This window comes from Phocoena phocoena, chromosome 2, assembly GCF_963924675.1.
Source record: "Phocoena phocoena chromosome 2, mPhoPho1.1, whole genome shotgun sequence".
Taxonomy (NCBI): domain Eukaryota; kingdom Metazoa; phylum Chordata; class Mammalia; order Artiodactyla; family Phocoenidae; genus Phocoena; species Phocoena phocoena.
Window position 1 is genome coordinate 77,024,055 of NC_089220.1, and position 24,215 is coordinate 77,048,269.

A 24,215-nucleotide genomic window follows, 5' to 3' on the forward strand; every position below is an offset into this window, starting at 1 on the left:
CTTCTCTTACGCTTTAAAATCTGCTGTTGTCTTCCGGATAGATAACAAATCGAGAAAGGTGGGAAGCCGGTGTGGCACTTAGGGAAAACAGTGCTGCTTTTATATTCAGTTATTAAAAGGAGAATGATAATCTGGTTTTACAGCTTAATCTTATCACCTCGAATGGCCACAAAGACCGTAAAATGAAAAATTAACGTAGCCAGAAATCAGCGTTTACTGCTTACTGAAGCATTCGTCTTCCAACGCCATTATGCTGTGCTTCAGTGGGCAGAAGGAATGGTTCTGGGTAGCTTCCCAAGTCCTGCCAGACAAGAGCCCTGCTCCCCAGCAGGCGGGACTGGATGGGAGCCGGTGTGGGCACACCCGCCATCTGTGGATCCTTCCCTCGCTGCCCAGAGTCTGTGGGAAGGGCTCCAGCAAACCACCACCAATATTGGTGGTCCTCATGAACTCTCTCTGGGACCCCAGATTGTCCAGGTCAAAGGAAATAATGGGGATAAACTACAGGTTTAAAGGAAACACTCAAAAGAAAGAAATAAAATACCTGAAGCCCACTTTAATTATTTGAGGATATTAAAACGGGATCTCCTCTGTCTCCATTTTCACAGAGGTCCCAAAGGCAACTAATTCAGAGGATGCCAATATTTTCTCATCCTGAAGTGAAGTGCTGGACCAACTATGAGGGTCCATCAAAAAACTGTGAAACCTTTTCAGCTTTAGCCCACCCCATACCTCCACACTGATAGGAAAGGTAAAGAATTCGTTTGGAGAAAACCATCAGGGAGAAAGGGGTGGGAGTTCTTGCCCATCGGGAGGCAAATGAGGGCTGTAAGGAACTACTCAGAAGTTTGTGAGTACCCCCTGGATGTAGTGAGGGTCATATCTGCCTAGTGATAGTGAAGAGCAGAGGGGGAAATGAGCCAGCTGCCAGCCATCAGAAAGAAATTCTGGCCGGAAAGGCAAATGACTGAGCAGAGATCAGAAACCCAGGAGCTGGGGGAGGTAGGAGGCCCATGCAGCTGGAGGGGGAGGGGAGGGGGGAGGTCTGGGGTCAGCCAGAAGGGAGCAGCCAGCACAGGTGGTAAAGCCAAGTTAAGGGAACTGAAGTTGGACGCTTCCAGCCTGGTGCTCTCCAAGAAAGCTACAAAAGAGCCTCAGTAGAGAAAGAAGCAGCAATTGTGCAACCACTACAAAAGTCCTGATGCCACAAGGCAGCTGCACCAACTCCATCAGATGTCCCCATCCCCCAGTCATCTTGGGTCTGGGCTGGACCCTAGACCCTGGGGGGCATGAGAAAGGAGCCAGCTAACTGAAGAGGAGCCTGACCTCAAACTGCAGCGGGAGTGGGGTTGGGCTCAAATATTAACTGGATACAAATCTGGAGTTTTTATACTACTCAGAAGATGGAATTTCTTTTTAAAGTATTGGCAAGATGGTTCCTGGCCTTAAAAGAAGTAATGAAGCCTATAGAACTGGCCCAAGAACTTCTCCAGGAGTCCAGAGCATGGATTTGAAGGGGTGGAAAGAGAACCAACAAAAGTTACACCTATCTAGTCTACTTCTTCTGATAAATCTGTTTTCTGACACTTATAGTTTATCTTTTAAATCCTTTGAAATTTAAAAGATTTAAATTTCCAATTAGAATATAAACCTCTCTTCTCTAAGTATATTCTTCCCTGCTCCTTGGGTTCCACTGAATCTCTCAGCATCGCAAAAAATGTTAAATTGCAAATAAAAAGATAATTTAAGAACGGAGCTCATTAAAATCAGTTCTTCTTTACCCTCCAATTTTTCTCTACATTAATAGATTTAAAAAATCAATTTCATTAATCAATTTAATCTCTTCCACTAAAGCACATGTATCATCTTCTGGGGTTCTTCCTATAACTCAGACATGCCATCAGCTCTCCAAGGTTTTTTTTCTTCCTAAAGTGATTACAGTCAGTGACTGTGTCCTTAGATTTCTCCACTTTAGAGATGAGTAATGGCTTCAGTAATGGCCGCCTGGGAGTAGTGAAGTTTGAGGATGTATAGAGGAATTTTTTATTGACTAATTTTAAAAAAACAGAGAAAATTGCATTGAAAAATCCCCACTGGCATTTCCAATTTCATCTTTTAAGATTTGTGCATTTTTGTTTGCCAGTTTGCAGAAGAGATGAGAATACCTACCGCAAATCCCCAAGTTTGAAAGACTGATCCATGAAAAAAAATAGAGTAAAAATCAAGACAAACCTTTGCTATGCTCAAAAAGGATGTCTAGGTTTCCTTATTCATAGCGTACTAGCAAACTGTGAAATCATTTTAGTCTTACTAGATGTCCCATTATTCTTATTGAATCCCTCCTAGGAGTTGGGATAGTGTTCCAAAGAAGAAAAAGATACAGGCTGTGGTTAGCAGGAGAAAGAATTAGCGAGCTTCTGCTGACCTAACTTCAACTCATAAGTCATGATTCATAATTGCATCTTTAGTCCATATCGCTAAGACGGGAGAACAATTTGAGTTATGTATGCTCTCACATTCATATTTCTTTCTGGCCAGCGTTTGATGAAAGCCCAGGGCAATCCAGCCAGCGCTCATCATGTTCTCTGCAAAAGTATATTTATCTCAGTAATAATTTCCACAGCACTGACCACAGCAAGCTGAAAATAGCTAAGCTACTGGTTACCTGAATTTTAGCCAAGCCTGGTGGATACCAACAGAAAACAAACAGCAACCACAAATACCAACCATCTTTGGTTAGTGTTGCTTTTATAAACGAGAACGGGCTGGTAAAAGAGTTACATGAGAAGATTAAGTAGATCTACGGGGAATTTAACCATAGCTATAAAATATATTCTACTACAGTGACTAACTCATCAATTTTCTGCAAAACTAAAAGTAGCTCTCAAATTTCACTACACACTGTGGCTTCTGTGGAATGTGCTCCGTGTGGCCCGTGCCATCATACCGCTTGGCAGGGTGAGATTACCTTTTAATAAGAGCTTCCTGGTATTTAAGTAATTCAACCTTTTGGGTGGGCTCCAAGGTACACATGCCTCATCCCAAATTCTGTCCCAGAATGAATGGGGTTGTTACACTGGGGGCCTGTTACACTCCACAAACAAACCACAGTGAGAAGGAAACTAAGGAGGCACATTCATAATAGTTAGAAAAGAGAGCACATATTGATTTGTGGATTTTATTAGTAATTACTCAGGCTGCTTTTGACTTCACTGTGGGTAAATCAAATTGAAAAAGATTTTGCCCTCCAATGACTGCTGGCAAGGACAGCCTCATCAGGTATTATTAACAACATAGTTTGTAGTTATAAAAATAATCGTGGGGTCACAAATTCAAGACAATGACCTCGGTAAAGACCAAGGAGGAAAATGGGGCCGTAGGAGAGAAATCTAATTGAGAGGCCTCACAGAAGTTGAAAGTAAATATGAGAAACAATTCTCAATGTTTGTATGATGTGAGAAGAATCTCCTTCTAGATAGGAATAACCTTGTACCTTGCTGGGAGGGACACTATGAAACTAGGCAAGTACTCTACTATATTGGGTGAAAACAATAATTTCTTTTCAATTTTGTTATTAAACACATTTATTTTCAATAAGGTACTTTAACTTGGATTAATATCTTGTTTTCTCTTTCTAGCTTTTTGTGCAACTGAACTAAAGTAGCACAGAGAGGAAGTGCTGGGTTTCAGCACCAAATCATACTTTACCAATTGACGTAAGAGTAAGTACTGGTATATTGATCTCATTTGCTCATAAGTGAAAATAAAAGAATTGGCTACTCCAACACAGGACCAGCACTGACCCTGAGCAAGGACTTCGTGTGACGGGCTGGATGTATTTCAGTAAAATGTATTTCCCAAGTATGCAACCAACTGTGATTCCATCTCTCCTCAGACCATATCAGGTTCTGAGAACCAAAGACAGGAATATGACACAGGGTATTTTCCTGATAGAAAGGAGGCTTAAGAGACATCAAGTCCCCTGATATAACTTTTCAGCTTACCCTCATTCAACTGCTACGAGCAAGAGGTTCTTATGTCTAAGCTGTTAACTTTTCAAGTCAACGCATCTGGACCCCTAGTTCTTAAATCCTCTCAGCAGTTGTGCCTTCTAAATGGGTTAAACGTCTCATCGTTCTTATCCTGGAACTCTGCTTCTTTTCTCCTGTGCACTGGAAGGATGCATGATCTGCTGACCTGGACACAAGATACTAGAAACGTCTTCTACATATGAATACCTTTGAGCCCCCTATCTCTTCCCCTGCTAGCCACAATCTTTGCAAAGAGAAGATTTCAAAAAATCCCCAACAACAAAAATCATATCACACTCAAAATTTCCTATCTCTCTGACCTGAGGAGGAGCGAGTGGATGAGTTAATGATTAAAAGTCATGCAACGTCTGAGATCGGATATACTGTTTGCTAAACACAGAATATGCAGAGAAGTCCACTAGCCAGCAGACTGGCAAAGACCTCTTCTCCGGAGATTTGACTTCTAGCTAAGCACTTCTCTCAGACGAGATGCTTGGGAAGTAGGTGAGCTTTCTTTGAAAATTAGTGAAACCCAGTGAGAAGGATATGGTCAAAACAAAGAAAAAAGGGAAGGGCACTGATGCTGGGTGACCAAGGCCGTTAACTACCCAGGCAAATGCAGTCCTGAGAACTGACTGCTCAGTGACCTTGCTTCTCCAGAGAAGGCACTGAGCCAACAGGTGGATGATCCAAATGCTATTATGCTGGATTTAGATTTCTGCTCATTCTCTTTACTCCCGGGGAATAGGGTGGGCAAGATGCACAATGAGGCTTCTGCTGGTTTTCCCCGATTGCCAGAAGGTCTTTGTTCCAATCAGTTTTCTTTGTGTTTACAGTGCCTCTGTCTTTCAATACCACTTCTTGTTTTCTACATGCTCCCTATGGACAGCAATAGGAATGATACATTCTATCGCACTCCAAAAGGGAGAACTGGGGTGAAATTCTCATGGAAATATTCTCAGCACAGAGAAACACAGGTAAAGAACGCTCAGCTCTTTAGAATATAGCTCCTAAGGCTGATGTTAGAGTCTCTGGCTTAACCTGTGATGGGCATATTTACAACCTTAGTAAGGTTTTACTATAGTGGTTCTCCATTTGTTACAAGAACGTCAAACAATGAAAATGCTTAATTTCAATATATTATATCCATCTACATGGGTATGTTTATAAATATGTCTATATTTGTACATGTGTAGGGATGTGTATACTGTGTTGCTATGTATGTTTGCAAACATACATTACAGGCGTACCTTGGCGATATTGTGACTTTGGTTCCAGACACCACATAAAGCAAGTATCACAATAAAGTGAGTCACATGAATACGCTGGTTTCCCAGTGCATATAAAAGCTGTGTTTACACTATACCATTGTCTGTTAAGTGCACAATAGCATTCTGTCTAAAAAAAAATGTACATATATTAATTAAAAAATAATGCTGTTAGAAAAATGGTGTCAGTAGACTTGCTCAATGCAGGCTTGCCACAAAGCTACAATTTGTAAAACTTGCAATAAAGCGAAGCACAATAAAACGAGGTACACCTGTACTGTATACCAGCGGTCCCCAACTTTCTTGGCACCAGGGACTGGTTATGCGGAAGGCAATTTTTCTAGGGACAGGGGTTGGGGAGGGATGGTAACACGAGCACTGGGGAGCAGAAGATGAAGCTTTGCTGCCCACCGCTCACCTCCTGCTGTGTGGCCCACTTCCTAACAGGGGGTTGGGAAACCCTGCTGTATAGTATGTATGTTTACATATCTGTGTCAAATTCCAAAAGTTGAATATCATATCCAAAGGATAATTCTTTATTCCTAAAGAGTCTATTTAATTGAGACAGAATGAAAGTTGTATCCTTTTTTGGAAAATATATGAATATGCCTTGATTTATCTGTCTTCCGGAGGTACTGAGACCTATCACAGTGGTATCACTCTGGACGTCCCATCAGTTGGATACTAGAAGCTCTCAGATGGATTTTTTGTGGTCCCAGCTTTAAGTGTCTGCTCTCCACAACTCTCCTCTTTTCATGGCCCTTTCCAATGGAAACCAGCGTCATTCTAACTGTATTGACTCTAGTCTCCCACTCAATCACTTACGATCTCCTTAACAAGCAGGTATCAAGAATGGCTAAGAAAATTTTGCGACAAAAGAGTTATAATGAGGTCTTGCCTTACAAATGTTAAAATGTATTGTCAGACTAAAATAATTAATACAGCATCCAACTGATACAGGAAAGGGGCAACAAATACATGGAGGCTAAACAATACACTACTTAATAACCATGGGATCACTGAAGAAGTCAAAGAGGAAATCAAAAAATACCTAGAAAAAAATGACAATGAAGACAAGACGACCCAAAACCTATGGGATGCAGCAAAAGCAGTTCTAAGAGGGAAGTTTATAGCAATACTATTCTACCTCAAGAAACAAGAAAAATCTCAAATAAACAACCTACCCTTACACCTAAAGCAATTCGAGAAAGAAGAACAATAAAACCCCAAAGTTAGCAGCAGGAAAGAAATCATAAAGATCAGATCAGAAATAAATGAAAAAGAAATGAAGGAAACAGTAGAAAAGATCAATAAAACTAAAAGCTGATTCTTTGAGAAGATAAACAAAACTGATAAACCATTAGCCAGACTCATCAAGAAAAAAAGGGAGAAGACTCAAATCATTAGAATTAGAAATGAAAAAGAAGTAACAACTGACACTGCAGAAATACAAAGGATCATGAGAGATTACTGCAAGCAAGTATATGCCAATAAAACAGACAACTGGGAAGAAATGAACACATTCTTAGAAAAGCACAACCTTCTGAGACTGAACCAGGAAGAAATAGAAAATATAAACAGACCAATCACGAGCACTGACATTGAGACAGTGATTAAAAATCTTCCAAAAATCAAAAGCCCAGGACCATAAGGCTTCACAGATGAATTCTATCAAAAATTTAGAGAAGAGCAAACACCTATCCTTCTCAAACTCTTCCAAAATATAGCAGAGGGGGGAACACTCCCAAACTCATTCTACGAGGCCACCATCACCCTGATACCAAAACCAGAAAAAAGTGTCACAAAGAAAGAAAACTACAGGCCAGTATCACTGATGAACATAGATGCAAAAATCCTCAACAAAATACTAACAAACAGAATCCAACAGCACATTAAAAAGATCATACACCATGATCAAGTGGGGTTTAGCCCAGGAAAGCAAGGATTCTTCAATATACGCAAATCAATCAATGTGATACACCATATTAACAAATTGAAGGAGAAAAACCATAAGATCATCTCAATAGATGCAGGAAAAGCTTTTGACAAAATTCAATGCCCATTTATGATAAAAACCCTCCAGAAAGTAGGCATAGAGGGAACTTACCTCAACATAATAAAGGCCATATATGACAAACCCACAGCCAACATCATTCTCAATGGTGAAAAACTGAAACCATTTCCACTAAGATCAGGAACAAGATAGGGTTGCCCACTCTCACCACTATTATTCAACATAGTTTTGGAAGTTTTAGCCACAGCAGTAAGAGAAGAAAATGAAATAAAAGGAATCCAAACTGGAAAAGAAGAAGTAAAGCTGTCACTATTTGCAGATGACATGATACTATACACAGAGAATCCTAAAGATGCTACCAGAAAACTACTAGAGCGAATCAACGAATTTGGTAAAGTATCAGGATACAAAATTAATGCGCAGCAATCTCTTGCATTCCTATACACCAATGATGAAAAATCTGAAAGAGAAATTAAGGAAACACTCCCATTTACCACTGTGACAAAAAGAATAAAACACCTAGGAATAAACCTACCAAAGGAGAAAAAAGACCTGTATGCACAACACTATAAGACAATGATGAAAGAAATGAAAGATGATACAAACAGATGGAGAGATATATCATGTTCTTGGATTGGAAGAATCAACATTGTGAAAATGACTATACTACCCAAAGCAATCTACAGATTCAATGCAATCCCTATCAAACTACCAATGGCATTTTTCAAAGGACTAGAACAAAAACTTTCACAATTTGTATGGAAACACTAAGGACCCCGAATAGTCAAAGCAATCCTGAGAAAGACAAACAGAGCTGGAGGTATCAGGTTCCCGGACTTCAGACTATACTGCAGTGCTACAGTAATCAAGACAGTATGGTACTGGCACAAAAACAGAAAGATAGAAAAATGGAACAGGATAGAAAGCCCAGAGATAAACCCATGCACTTATGGTCACCTTATTTTTAATAAAGGAGGCAAGAATATACAATGGAGAAAAGACAGCCTCTTCAATAAGTGGTGCTGGGAAGACTGGACAGCTACATGTAAAAGAATGAAATTAGAACACTCCCTAACACCATACACAAAAATAAACTCAAAATGGATTAAAGACCTAAATGTAAGGCCAGACACTATAAAACCCTTAGAGGAAAACATGGGCAGAACACTCTATGACATAAATCACAGCAATATCCTTTTTGACCCACCTCCTAGATAAATGGAAATAAAAACAAACAAATAGGACCTAATGAAACTTAAAAGCTTTTGCACAGCAAATGAAACCATAAACAAGATGAAAAGACAACCCTCAGAATGGGAGCAAATATATGCAAATGAAGCAACTGACAAAGGATTAATCTCCAAAACTTACAAGCAGCTCATGCAGCTCAATATCAAAAAAGCAAACAACCCAATCCAAAAATGGGCAGAAGACCTAAACAGACATTTCTCCAAAGAAGATATACAGATAGCAGACAAACACATGAAAGGATGCTCAGCATCACTAATCATTAGAGAAATGCAAATCAAAACTACAATAAGATATCACCTCACACCAGTCAGAATGGCCATCATCAAAAAATCTAGAAACAATAAATGCTGGAGAGGGAGTGGAGAAAAGGGAACCCTCTTGAACTGTTGGTGGGAATGTAAATTGATACAGCCACTATGGAGAGCAGTATGGAAGTTCCTTCAAAAACTACAAATAGAACTACCATATGACCCAGCAATCCCCCTACTGTGCATATAGCCTGAGAAAACCATAATTCAAAAAGAGTCATGTACAACAATGTTCATTGCAGCTCTATTTACAATAGCCAGGACATGGAAGCAACCTAAATGTGCATCGACAGATGAATGGATAAAGAAGATGTGGCACATATATACAATGGAATATTACTCAGCCATAAAAAAGAAATTGAGTTATTTGTAGTGAGGTGGATGGACCTAGAGTCTGTCATACAGATCGAAGTAAGTCAGAAAGAGACAAACAAATACTGTATGCTAACACATATATATAACACATATATATGGAATCTAAAAAAAAAAAAAGGTTATGAAGAACCTAGGGGCAGGACAGGAATAATGACGCAGATGTAGAGAATGGACTTGAGGACATGGGGAGGGGGAAGGGTAAGCTGGGACGAAGTGAGAGAGTGGCATGGACTAATATATACTCCCACATATAAAACAGATAGCTAGTGGGAAGCAGCCGCATAGCACAGGGAGATTAGCTGGGTGCTATGTGACCACCTAGAGGGGTGGGATAGGGAGGATGGGAGGGAGACGCAAGAGGGAGGAGATATGGGGATATATGTACACATATAGCTGATTCACTTTGTTATAAAGTAGAAACTAACACACCATTGTAAAGCAACTATACTTCAATAAAGATGTTTAAAGAAAAAAAAAGGAAAGGGGTAGAACAATGAACACAACAGTTGTCAACAGTATGAAGAAAAACAACATGCATAGTACAAGCTCAATTTAATTTAAAATAATTGAGATGTATAAATGAAAAGGTAATATGGTTATCTCTGGGTGTTACAACTATGGGCTCTTGGTTTTTTTTTTGGACTTGCATTATTCTTGTAAAAGGGAAACAAAAAAAAAGAAAAAAACTAAGCTTAAGAAGGTAAATCACAAACTGGGAAAAATATTTGAAAGCAATAATAGTTTAATAATCTTAATATATAAAAAATTGCCCCCAAAATTAATACCAGAAAGGCAGAGAACACAGAATTAAAAAAAAATATTGGGTTGAAATAACATGTAAGAACAATAAGCATAAAAACTGTTTAACCACATCAGTTATCAAACAAAGAGGAAGTTAAAACTAAGACACAATTTTCTCAAATTGGCGCAGATTAAAAATAACCCATAACAATAAAAGGTAATGGGCAACCAATCAGTTGGGTATTCCCATATGTTACTTTAAATGATACTACAGGCCGAAATTCTTTATCTGAAATTTTTGGAGCTGTGTTTCAGACTTCAGAAATCTTCAGATTTTAAAGAAGAAAATAAGACGTAGTATATATTAAATAGAACCTCCAGTTAGGTGAGAGGCTGTACCCCATAATCAAACACATACATTTTTGCTGTTAAGCATGTAAATATTCACAAGAAATTGAATACCATGAAGGACTGAAAACAGCCTCATTTCTGTTGGTGCCAGTTTTTTACACAAAATAAGTTCAGGTCGGAGTCTGCGGTGAAATGAGTTAAGAAAAAAATGTATGGTTTTCAGAGTTTTTTAGATTTCAGAATTGTTGATAATGAATTCTGAACTGTTCATACAGTCTTCCTGAAAATCTCTTTGGCCACACGATTGTAAATTTAGACTTTAAAAAGACTGTACCTTTTGACCTACTTCTGGGAGGAACTAAACAGAAATGCAGACAAAAGAATTGTCCTCAAGGATGTTCATGATAATTTCATTTATAACAATAAAAAAGAAATCAGCATGGAAGACTAACATAAAGTAATGGTTATATTGTGGGACAGCCAAATGAAAGGATATTATTGGCCAAAAAAGTCATTCTGAGAAGGATACTTAATAACTCAGGAAAAGGCTCTGTACTTACTGCTGAATGAAAAAAAATCAAGACAAAACTTCATTTTTAGTATGATGTCAATTAAAAAATAAATATATCTGTAATATAAAAGACTTGAAGAAAATATACCAAAAGACTAATAGAGAGTAGAACTAAACATTGGGATTATGGGTGATATTTATTGTCTTATCTATATGTTTCAAATTTTTTTGTAATGAGCATGAAATACTTTTTACAATTATTAAGGTAATTTTATACATAGGATTTATCTTATTCATCTTACTATTTATCAGAGAACATAACATAAACACTGGCAGGAGGTACGTGTCCCACAAATATATACACGTGACTCTGAATTGCTCCTCCCCTTTCACCATCGCTTTCTTCGGGGATATGGTGCTGAAGCCCTGAAGGAGATTACCACACTCGCCAGCTCATAAGCGTGGTGGGAGCTGGGGGAACAGCTACTCTCCATGAAATCACAGCCATAACTTACTTGACACCTGCTGAAAAGCTCACCACAGGGAAGAAGAGCCCATCTGTGTTGAAGTTCTCAAACATCCCCTGCACAGGCTGCCCGTTGATGCGGAAAGAGATGCTGGGTGCTCCGAGGTCCAGGCAACAGCTCACCACATCGTCCGACTTCAGGAGGTGCTGGTTGATGGAGGCCACGGCTCTGGGTATGCGGCCTGGTGAGCAAAGAACAGGAAGAAGGTGTGTGGGACTCTGGGGAGATGCTCACAGGTGAGGTGAGCAATGAGAAATGGTTTCCTAAGCTTTGTGAACTGGCAGCCCAAGACGAGATGAGTCCCAGAGGAAAGACTCAAGCTGCCAGGAATGAGAACAAATAAGAATCCAACCCGTTCAACATGTGCTCAGATTCTGGCCTGGTGTCTGAAGTAACGGGCAAACCGCTTTGCTGGGTGTGGCTCCTAGAGTGTGTTATGTGTGTGTGTTTATTCACAGATACCCCAAGACCTTGCTTTCTTCTATTTCCTCTAAAAGACATGGCCACCTCGGCACTGGATGCAGGAGCCATCCGAGTGAGTAAGAGCAAAACCATCCAGCCACAAAACGGTGCAGCACGGTTTGGTTGCTTGTTTTAAAGAATTTATTACTTCAGTGAGGCAGGGAAACACATTGTCAGTTATACGCTGTGTTGGTTGATTTTTGTTGTTGTTGCCTTTCATAAGATGATTTGTCATTTCCTGACCTAACTTAAAGTAGTGAGAGAATCATCTCTTAGGTTTTCTATGTCACACCATCTCATTCTGGAAGTTCTAGAAGTAAATTATCGTAACCGCCTCTCCCACCCCCCTACCAAGTTCTCAGTTCTATTGGAAAGGGAGCAACAAAGGGGCAAAAGTTAGGTATTAAATGGGGTTTCAAGCAAAACATTTATAAAGGTATATCTTGTTTCTTGATCACAGAAGCAATACACATTCATTATAAATGTTAATTGTGTATACAGAAAAGTATAAACAAGGAAAAAAATGTTACAATACATTTTTTTGACTTTTTCACATATATTTAAATATTCACCCAAACTGGGATATGGTAGATTTTGTAACTTGTTTTTTCTACTTATCACATTGCAAATATTTGATTGTATAATGGAATATTCATTAGAAACTAGATTTTTAATAGCTTCATAATACGCCATGAAAAGGCAATTTTTAAAAAATCCTCTTATGATGGCTATGTGAGTTCATAAATTTTGTACATATATCTATGCTATGTAATATTCCTAATCTTAGTTTAGAACTCTTTTTCTGTGGTTACTGCTATTCTAGTAATAGATTCCAAACTAAGTGGTGCATTTTAAAATAGTGAAACTACTACATTCTCCTTAATAAAAAAATTTAGGTACCCCCTTGTGGTTGTTTTGGTTGACTGACAAAATCATATTGTATTCCCTCCCACCCTTCCACAAACAGTAATGAGGCTCTACACTGTGCCAGATACTGTACTTGGGGCTGGGGATCAAAGACTGAGGATCCAGTTCCCGCTCCTAAGAAATCCATAGTCTTGTGGAAAATAAACATTCAAATAAAGAACTACAATTCAGTATAACTATTGGAATGAAGGTGTACATGACAAGATGCCTTTAGAGGCAGAACAAGGTGCAAAGTCAGCCTGGGAGTATGGAACAAGTTAAAACTTGAAGAATGAAAGGTTCACCAGATAAATGTGAAAGAAACGAGAATTCCAGACAGCAGGAACAGCTTATGCAAGAGGAGTGTATGAGTGTATGACATTTGCAGAATGGCTAGAGTTTGGTGAGGCTGGAACGTGGGGCTTTATGGGGGCCTGATGAGGGATGATAGGGGAATAAAGGATGTAGAACTTGGACCACCGGCACTGCAACAGGGCAACAGCACCTAATACATTCAACGCATATTGGCAAATTAGCCTGGGATGGCCTCAGACTCTGTTTTTACAATTTTATACCTTGTTTCATCACTGAGAATGAAGAACAACTTCCTCATTGTAGGACCTACAGTCAACACTATTTCAAACAAAACAAATCTAAGCAAACTTGATGAGTGTGTAGGTTTGATACCTCTCCAATGTCTCCATTTGACAAGACTGAGTCCTCTCAGCTCCTTTTATGGAGTTTAGCTATCCCAGGGTCCCAGAATCTTTCCTTCCTTTTCATATTCAAGCCTGTTATTGGTATTAAAATTCAGCAAACTTTGCCACAATTGTCTCATTCTTAAGAGTTCTTGTTTTCCCAGTAAAAACCAATCTTTCCTGCTTCAACTGTTTCTTTTTCAATTAGTTTAACTTCTGGAAAACATCACTGTAGTCATTTGCACAAATCCTGAGAGATTTCCATGAATTTGGGAAAACCAGGAAATTATCGAAATGCTGGGTTGGACAACTACCTTTAAAAGTATTGAGATCCTTACTGGATAAAAATACAAATGAGAAGGACCTTTAGCTTTCTGAGATCCATATCAACTAGGACAAAACTGACAGGGTTGAATTGTGACTCCAGGGCCCTCTCGTCCCACCCTCTCACAATTCACTGTTGGTTTTTGTGCTAGTCTGAGCCTCAGCCAGTAAAGATGAAGAGCAACCTTCATGGGGGATGCTCTTCATACAGCACTGCTTTGATGCCACCTGGGACTGAGTTCTGAGCTTTACTTAGCCTTCAACACGCCACAGTACCAAGAGCCTTACTGAGGAAGGATGGCTGGGAGTATCTCTCCTGTCCAGTCTGCTCTCTCATTTGAAAACCACCACCAGGACGAGAAGTTATGTCCTTGTGATGAAGGACACTGTCTTTTAACTCCCGTATTCTAAGAGACTGGTGCCTAGTAGAAGTTGCTGTTGGAACATTTGCTAAGAGCATCCATAGGCAAATCAAAATCATAGTCTGAGCCTATTTTTTTTTTTTTTTTTTTTTTTTTTTGCAGGACGCGGGCCTGTTGCGGCCTCTCCCATTGCAGAGCACAGGCTCTGGACGCATAGGCTCAGCGGCCATGGCTCACGGGCCCAGCCGCTCCGCGGCATGTGGGATCTTCCCGGAGCCGGGGCACGAACCCGTGTCCCCTGCATCGGCAGGCGGATTCTCAACCACTGCGCCACCACGGAAGCCCTATTGTGAGTTTTGAATGAACTATTCCATAGAGAGTAACTGGAAGAGACTGACACATTGCAAACCACAATAAATGCTATTACTATTCCTTTTATAACTCTAGACTTGTTAATTACTAGGCTAACAGTAGATAAGCTCACCCGAACATTGTAGGGATATTATGTCCTTTATAATATTAGGTAAAAATAACAATACGGAGAATCATAGCATTGAGGGCTGAGTCTAGGAAAGTGATTTGAAAATTGAGTTACTGAAACCAATAAATCCCTTTATTGAAAGACTGTGCTCAAAAACTGTCACTTTCAAATACATTTACGATGTATTTGACGCTTTTAGCACAACCAATAGAAATGTGATGCTGTAGAAAGGAAAAGTAAATATGTCACAGGCAGTTTTTCTAAATCGCCTCAACTGCTTTTCCAGATATTAGGAACTCTGAGTAATCATCGGACTACCTACTGAGACAGTCTGGGAAGTCTTGTGGCCTCTGCTACTAGTTTCTTCTGCTAGTCTGAAGAAACCTCCCCTGACTTAGAGACTCAGGACCACCTGAAGGTCCCAGGAAGCTTGGAAAGGCTGTTCCAAGCCTAGCATTTTTAAGATAAAGGGAAAAGCCACTTTATCATATGCCGTACATCTTCTAATGAACCCAAGGGTGTAATACTGAGGGATTTTGTCTCTTCTGATGAGTAATGTAGACAATTGGAAACACTGACGCTCAGCATTTCCATTGCCCCACGCACCACAGAGTTTGGCATTATAACGTAAACACAAATATTCAGGCAATTGGAAAGTGAGAAGATCCAAATACATAAAAATGCTGATGTTCTACAGCTACTCCTTGACCCCTCTCCACACAGCGCTAGGGTTGGAAAAGTCCAAGTCACAGTAGGGTGTGTTTTGATAGATGAACCAATACCCTGGAGCTCATCTTAGTAGGGAGACACGTAAAGACCCTCTCATCCAAGTTTGACTGTAGAGCTAATTTGTCCTCATGAGTCAGAAGTTCTAAGAAATCAGGAAATACAATTTTATTCCATTCGTTTACTTTCTGTATCACTTATCTTTTGGGAAGGTGAATTCCTTTGCTTATTCCAATTTTGCAAGGGAAAAAGTTGCAAAAAGGGAAGGGTAGGTGTGATTTCCTCCTGTGAAATTGCTCCCTAACCAGTGACGTACTATATAGCCTGCCCTGAGCCAAATTCACCCCCGACTGCAGTTCTGAAAGGCTACGTATGTAAAGGCTACATCAGGAGGGAGAAAATGATGACAAGAAAAGAGCCATTCCTCCGAAAGGAGAATCACAGTGGCTGGGCTGACTCAGGAGTCTGTAGGGAGGGCTGGGCAGGGCTGAGATGGGGGATATTTGTACAGCTGTTGCTTGAAAGTGACTTCATAGGCTTTGGTGGCTAAAAAGACCGATTAAGGCTGCCCTCCCCCTACACGGAGAAAAAGCTCATTCATATTCCCAGGATGTCACTTTAAAACTTCCTTTCCCATTCAGCATGGAACCTGGGTTCTTTTCTCCCTCAGGATGGGACTAATCTCATGATCTTGAGTGAGAAACTCTGGACTTGGTCCTTATGATGATGGTTGACTTCACAGACACTGAAGGAAGGGAAATCATATTTACTTTGCATCTAGTGTGTGTCAAAAAATCCACATCCCTCATTTCATTTAAATTTCCAAAGAGCCTTGTATCATCTTCATTTTATCTGAGGAAACCAAGTCTCTGAAACCAAGTCTTTTTGCCTGGTTAAAAAAACCAAATAAGTGAAGAGATGGGATTCAAACCCAGGCATACCTCCAAAGCCATGCTATTCCTTCTTGAATTTCTCTACTGACAAAGTGTTAAGGGCTCTGCCATTCTTTCCAACTTTGGCAACATCCTCTGTGCTTTAATAAGTAGCTAATGACCAGTTCAAGGCAGTGGTTTAATTTGTGCACATAGGTAAGTTTAAAGGTAATGGACCATCCATGTTCCTGCAAATGGCATTATTTTGTTCTTTTTAATGGCTGAGTAATATTCCATTGTATATATGTACCACATCTTCTTTATCCCTTCCTGTTGATGGACATTTAGGTTGCTTCCACGTCCTGGCTATTGTAAATAGTGCTGCAATGAACACTGGGGTGCATGTATCTGTTCGAATTATGGTTTTCTCCGAGTATATGCCCAGGAGTGGGATTGCTGGGCCATATGGTAGTTCTATTTTTAGTTTTTTAAGGAACCTCCATACTGTTCTCCACAGTGGCTGTATCAATTTACATTCCCACCAACAGTGCAGGTGGGTTCCCTTCTCTCCACACCCTCTCCAGCATTTATTGTTTGTAGATTTTTTCATGATGGCCATTCTGACCCATGTGAGGTGATACCTCATTGTAATTTTGACTTGCATTTCTCTAATAATTAGTGATGTTGAACATTTTTTCATGTGTTTTTGGCCACCTGTCTGCCTTCTTTTGAGAAATGTCTATTTAGATCTTCCACCCGTGTTTTGACTGGGTTGTTTGTTTGTTTTGATATTGAGCTGCATGCGTTTTTTGTATACTTTGGAGATTAACCCCTTGTCTGTTGCTTTGTTTGCAAATATTTTCTCCCATTTCTAGAGACTGTCATACTGAGTGAAGTAAGTCAGACAGAGAGAGACAAATATCATATGATAACACTTATATGTGGAATCTACCAAAAAGGGTATAAATGAACTTATTTACAAAACAGAAGTAGAGTCACAGATGTAGAAAACAAATTTATGGTTACCAGGGGATAAGGGGGGGAGGAATAAATTGGGAGATTGGGACTGACATATACACACTACTATACATAAAATAGATAACTAATAAGGACCTTCTGTATAGCACAGGGAACTCTACTCAATACTCTGTAATGGTCTATATGGAAAAAGAATCTTAAAAAAAAAGAAGAGTGGATATATGTATATGTATAATTGATTCACCTTGCTGTACACCTGAAACTAACACAACACTGTAAATCAACTCTACTCCAATTAAAAAAAAAAATAAAGGTAATGGACCTGGGCATTTACATCTCAAGGAAAAGAAGAAAAATTGTCAGACCAGTTTCCACTCTCTCTCCCTAGCCACCCTCCATTCCCTCCTGTAGTAAGTTAGAGCGTCACTTCACTTCATTTCTACATCAGACAATTACCCTTTCATCAGATAGTCCAGAATTCACTGCTGTCCTGGTAGAAGCCATTAACAGAAACCTTATTTCTTCTGCTGGAGCACACGATGACATATCCATCTGTAGTGCCTTCTGCTAGATATATGTTCCCTGTGTGCTGCTTGGAGAATTCAGAATGATGCCCAAACCCAAGGAAGCTTTGTGTTTTAGTGAGCATGAAAGGTGCCAATTTTGTAGATGCTGGTTTCTCTACATCTCACCAGATGCTGAAGGCTGAGGGGTGAAGTCCCCCAAATGCACCTATACGGAGTTATATTACTATGTGAATAATGTTCAGAGAGCCACAGTCAGCTTTTGAAAAACTGAATCCCAAGCCCCCTTCCCCTGTATTTCCAATCAGATGAGCCCTTGCTAGTAATGACCGTGTGGGCTCAGCACATCTGGCTTCCTGGTCTTGAGTGGACAAGAGGAAAGAAGGGAACACTGTCCACTCCTGGGCACCGTCCACTCCTGGAACAATACACAACTGGATGGATGTCCACGTCCTGAAATGCACTGACAGCAGCCCTTTCTGGATGCATAACGAGTGGGTCGTCTGTCTCCTGACTCACTGATGTATCTATTCTGCAGACTTTACAAAGGGATATGCCATGGAGGGGCACGGAGGGCTGTGAAATCTAGAAAAGATGGAGTAAATGTTTTCCTTTGAGAATGGTTAGTTTCTCTTTGAAACTAGGGGCCATTTTGCTTCATCCAAGGGTCTTGGTGAATTCGTATTTCCTTAACCAATCCAGAGTTCTCGTTTGGTGCAGCCTGGGATCCAGAGAATACGCTTGGCTCATGGTGAGGACAGGGCAGGAGCTGAGTGGCAACCAGCAGGCAGGAGGTAATGATTTTCTCACCTCAATCCCACTCATTCCCCCACAGATTCAATTTTATCAAACTCAGGAGCTGTAGATGTGTGTGAGCATAAGGACTCCTTCTTTTCAAATCACTTCCCCGGAGACAACTTCCTGAGAGCCTTATGCCATCTGATGATAATCTAAGCTAAAGGCTACTATGACCATATCACCACCGAAACAGTGGCTCTACGATGGGGCTCTGAGAACCAAGAGGAGAAGATCCATCCCCACCCGCCATGAAAATGGAACCAGGGAAGGTTAAGCTGGGAGGATATGAGAACAAGACTGCCACTTCACTCTAACCCATCATCCTGCCCTTTCGTACCCACTTTTGTCTGTACCACACTGTCCCCTGGGACACACAAAAACAGACACAGATGATTTCTTCCCATAAATGATCCCAGATAAAGAAGTACCTAAATAAATACGTTTACACCATTCCTAAAAGTTAAAAAATGTTTACACTGAATATAAAACAGCACAAAATTACAAAAAGAAAAACCCATACTGATCAATTGAAAGTAAAGACCAACTATAAGAAACATGTGACCAGGCCCTGAGCTACTGGTTTTAACTGGAAGCTAAGGGAAGAAGGAAAACATGATGGATAATGTAGTTCTCAGATACAAAAGAAAATACATAGTTTTGTCCTGTGGAGACAAACTTTTCCCTGGTACTGGATTTAGGGAGAAATGTGTGTCCTGGTTCCTTATGTAAGAGGCATGCATCACAACGCTTACCTAAGGAATTTCTATAAGGGACACAGTGTCTCCAGTTGCAGTTTTACAAAAGATACAGATAAGACACACTGTGGACAACAGATGGGAGGAGTAGAGCTTCTGCTTTGGGTGAAAGCCTGAGGGTTAGTTTTACATTTTCACCCAGGCAGAAGCCAACCCATTCGTCCACAGGCACAGGCCATGGACATGCTTTGGGGAAAGCATCAATGTCTATATAAAAAAGGAAGCTTTGAATTCCTTTAAGAGATTAGCATCTACTGTGTGTCAGGCACAGACCCAGACACCTTACAAAGTGTATCACGAAGCAATGTGTTGCATCGACAGAATGACGGACTTGTAGTCAGATGTGGATCCGTCCCAGTGTGATTGGGAGTAAGTTAATTAAACACCTCTGTACTCAGTTTCCATGTCTGTAACATGAGATCAATATTATCCACCTTAGGGAGTCACTGTAAGAATGAAATGAGAGAAATGTACAAAAGATATGTAGCCTACTGCCCAGTAAGTAAATGCTCAGTCTTTTTCTCCTTCCCTGTTTACCCATATAATCTTGACAAGTCTATGCAATTAGGATTGTACAGAAGCAGACACTGAGCTTGAGAAGAGTTAAGTAATCTGTACTAGACCATGCAGCTGAAGTGCCAGACTCATGGTTTAAATGCAGGACAGTCTCATTTCAGATGTGATGCCCTTCCTGCTTAACCATCTAATCAGTTGAGACTTGAGTCTGTATCATTTCAACAAGAAGTGACCATCTCAGTTTGAACAATTTGAGCATCAATCATCCTCAGGAAGAGATAAGGGGCCAAAGCTTCGGCAAGGTGCTCACCTGACCAAAGGTGAAGTCCGTCAAAGCCGTAGGAGTACAGGTCATCGCCAACACCGTTGCCCCCCCATCCTTCTCCGCCTCCGGGGTATGGGGCATAGCCTGAGGAAGAGGCCCAGCCCACCCGCAGGTGTGTGGGCTCTGCTGTGAGGAAGGGGTCCACCTGGTCGATGATTAGCTCGAAGTACCACTTCTTGTACTGTGCTGAACCCTCAGCGACTCCCAGGAAGATGTTTGGCCGAATACTGAAATTAAACATGGGACAGGTGGCATCTACAGACTCTTAAGAAGTAAAAAAGCAAATCGAACGAGACCACAGGAGGCATCGGCCCAATTAAAGCAAGGGCAAGAGCAATTTTGTGATTTTTATCTTGTTCTAAAGTACAAAAAGCTTCGAGCCTCCAACACTGGATCAAGTTCTTAGTGGGAGGTGTCAGGACAACATTAATTCCCTTATAAAATATAAAGGATATCTCTTCAAATATTCTATTCAAGGCAACCAACGTTTACTGAGTGCCATCCACAGGTAAAGATGATGAAAACGTCATACAGAGTTGTATGATTACAAACCCTTGTTTCTTCTCTAAGTGAAAGAACTGACTTACTCAAGTTCCATCTTCTGGTAAATTGGTTTAAGGACCCCCAAACCATTTTCATAGCATCAGCTTTTCCCCCTGGGCCTTATTAATAACAATGGCCTCTTGAAAGCATTAAGAAGTCACTATTAGAAATAATCCAGACAGAGAAAGAGAAATACTGCATGGTATCAATTACCTGTGGAATCCATAAAAAAAAAGAAAAAGTCCAACTCCTAGAAAGAGCAGAAAAGTGGTTTCCAGAGAGCAAGGGTAGGGTTGGGGGGATAGGGAGAGATTGGTAAAAGGGCACAAACGTTCACTTATAAGATGAATAAAGTCTAAGGATTTAACACGGTGACTATAGTTGATAACACTCTATTGTATAGTTGAAATTCATTAAGAGAGTAGAACTCACACGTTCTCATTAAAAAAAAAAAAAAGGTAAATGTGTGAGGTGCTGGATGTGTTAATTAACTCGATGGGGAGAATCCTTTCACAATGTATATGTGTACCAAACCATCACATCGTATATTTTAAATATCTTACACTTCTGTTTGTCAATTATACCTCAATAAAGCTAAAAAAAAATTCAAGCTTGATGACAAAAAAGGTGGAGGGGGTGTGTGGAGACATCACTATTAGGCAACTTTGTTAAGGGATAGAGGTTTTAATGTATCCAGCAAAAATGGTTAGAAAGCTTGGCACAAACTACTTGGAGTTGTCCTGGTTGGAATCCTACTCTTAGAGGTCCACTGGCCTGGGCTGGGGCTATGTCAGTTTGGGGTTCACAAGGGAAAAACGAGACTGGTACACAGCAGAGTCTGTGTGATGCTTGCAGACCAGAGCCTGCTCTACACTTCTGAGGGGAGGTTCTTTTCTCACATTGCAGGGTAGAGAGCGGGCCTAGGTGGAAAGTTGCTGAAGTTGGTCCCTAGTCCAGGCCCAGTGAGTTCATGACTCCCATGTGGCCGCATGTATGGACCAGTAGGCCAGGGTTCTGCATGGGCCCGTGAACTTCACCCTGGCCTTCACAGATGGCCCTGGGGTAAACGGCCATGTGCCAGAGGACACAAGAAATCATGGTCTCAACATGGGACATCCACTCTATTAAAAGATTTTTAGAAAAAAGTGTTGGTACAGCAAAATAAAAATAAATACGTCAGGAAGAAGGTATAAGAGATGCATTAATGTTTAATATAAAACATGGTAGACCCCTCTCTCAAGGCCAAATTCTTTAGCCCTCAGATGATATATTTACTCTACCTTTGGCTGTTTTACAGGAGAAGTTTGAGAAACTCAGCTGAAGGGATTGGAGTACAAGGCCCTAAAAAAGTACACATTTGCCTGGTCTCGTCTTACGCGGCTGCATCAGCACAGAAATGATGGGCAGGTGGCTTTGGAGTTGAGATCAGCCCTCTTCCTTTCCTTTCTGGGGACAAGATGGGCATTTGGAATGACGATGGTGGCCTTACCTTGTCACATCGTTAATGAGCCGCGTCTGCAGGAGCAGGTTTCTCTGGGGCAGCAAGTTGTCACAGATCAGATTCTGGTTGGCTCTCACTGCGACCCCATTGCAGAGACAGAGGGAACACAGCACGTCCAGAACCTGCAGCAGGACACACGCCGCCAGACCTTAGGACCCCTAGGAGGGCACAGCAGGCAGGACCTGATGGCCAGCACATGAAGGAAGCAGGTCTCGTGAAGGTGGGGGCCAGGTGACAGGTGCGAGGACCTGTTTAGAGTCAAGAAAGCTGCACCTGTCTCACCAGGCATGAGCGAGTGATGCCCGGGAGCCTGCTGCCCCTCGGGAAAATGAGGCTGGGCTTCCTTCTAACTGCTCTGCCCTAGTCTTGTGCCCCATCCCTCCAAACTAGGCATGGCACCTGTGGTCACTGTTCTGTTAAAGTGGGTAAGAGTCTGAGCTCTGAAGACAGCCTGTCTAGGTTAATATCCCAGCCAGGGCCAGGACTAGGGAGAGGTGAGTCATCTAGGGCACAAAACCCAGGCACAACCTCCTCTCAGGGTAGGTGCTAGAAGGCCCTCCGTGGGCCTCAAGCTGACACTTGTGCTCCTGCCTGGCCTTGGGGACCCTCTGCAGATCCGGAGGCATTCATACAATGCTTCCTGAAACACACCACGATTCCCATTTGGCTACGGTCCCTTGCTCAGAGCAGGCTTGGGACTCACGTGGGTGGGGCAGAGGAGAGCAGGGCAGATCCCGAGTCTTGGGTCTCTTGCTGTGATATTATCAAAGCTCACTAAGATACCCTTATATTCCCAGAAATCCCGACTCAAAAACATTTCACCTACCGTTTCTCCCCCTTAGAGTGAGAGCAAACCACAAGAGCAAGCAAACCAGGCGGCCCCTGAATCTACCAGACCCGTCGTGCGCTGTCCCTAATCCACATCGTTCTCCAGCCACCTGGGAAGTGGGAACAGCCTCCGGCCGCTTCCGCTTCCGCCACGTGCTGGCCTGTCTGCCCCGCCTCCTTGTGCTGCGTCCTCATTCATACAGATTTTGTGTTCCTATGGTGGCAGAGCAAGCTGCTGGGCCAGGCACTCTCCTCCCTCTCCCCGCTACGGGGAGGACTGTGCAAACAGCAGGGGCTAAATAACGGCCAGGACTGTGGCAGGCTGGGCTGACAGGGAGGGGGCAGCCGCAGTTCAGTCTCACAAGGTGACCACCGAAGACTCAATGCTTGGTGGGGTTGGATGGCTTTAGGTTGTTGATGGCATTTGTATCCATAATTCTCACACACTAATTTTCTACCTGACTCCCTGCATGTCAATTTCATTCCAGATAAATACAAAGTACAATTACGGGACAAGCAGAAAAGAACCCCAAAGGCAGTTTTACGGAGGATTCTCACCATTACTACTCCGCGAAACATATTGACTGTGGCACTGGAAATCCAGAGGATAATTTCCCACTCTAAGAAAAGAGCCATAGATGGCCAGGAAATTAAATACTTATCATCCAGCCTATCACACATTTTCATCTGTTTTGCCTTGGAGTGACAGATGTAGGAGCCTTGCTGTCACAGCCGGAAGAAAAGCAGAGCTTAATCCACATACAATAGGAACAGTGAGAAGAAAAAAGCCTTGGTGAAAAGCACACAGACTAAGGGAGTAGTATGTCGCCTACAAATAAATGATACCATAAAGAATGTGCTGACATCGTTCAGGCTTTGTTTTAGAAGGCATTTCTTTGGGTAAAATGGGAAATAGGGGCAAACTCCCTTTTCTGAAAAAGTTTAAATGGGTTCTTTTAAAAGTGAAGGGTGCCAGCAATTCCACTCCTGGGCACATACCTGCAGAAAACCATAATTCAAAAAGATACATGCACCCCAATGTTCACTGCAGTGTTGTTTACAATAGCCAGGACATGGAAGCAACCTAAATGTCCATCGACAGAGGAATGGATAAGAAGATGTGATACATATATACAATGGAATATTAGCCATAAAAAAGAATGAAATAATGTCATTTGCAGCAACATGGATGGACATAGAGATGACATACTAAGTGAAGTAAGTCAGACAGAGAAAGAC

General features: G+C 41.3%; 1 protein-coding gene across 1 annotated transcript in view; it reads right to left on the reverse strand.

Annotated features, from left to right (window-relative positions):
• RYR3 (ryanodine receptor 3) overlaps positions 1-24,215 on the reverse strand; it is a 374,244-nt gene that overhangs the window by 228,793 nt on the left and 121,236 nt on the right. Inside the window, exons 17-19 of the mRNA XM_065871700.1 lie at positions 22,137-22,270; positions 20,090-20,331; positions 11,366-11,558 (exon numbers count right to left, since the gene is read on the reverse strand). Coding sequence (XP_065727772.1) covers positions 11,366-11,558; positions 20,090-20,331; positions 22,137-22,270 — 569 coding nt within the window. The remainder of the gene's footprint in view (positions 1-11,365; positions 11,559-20,089; positions 20,332-22,136; positions 22,271-24,215) is intronic.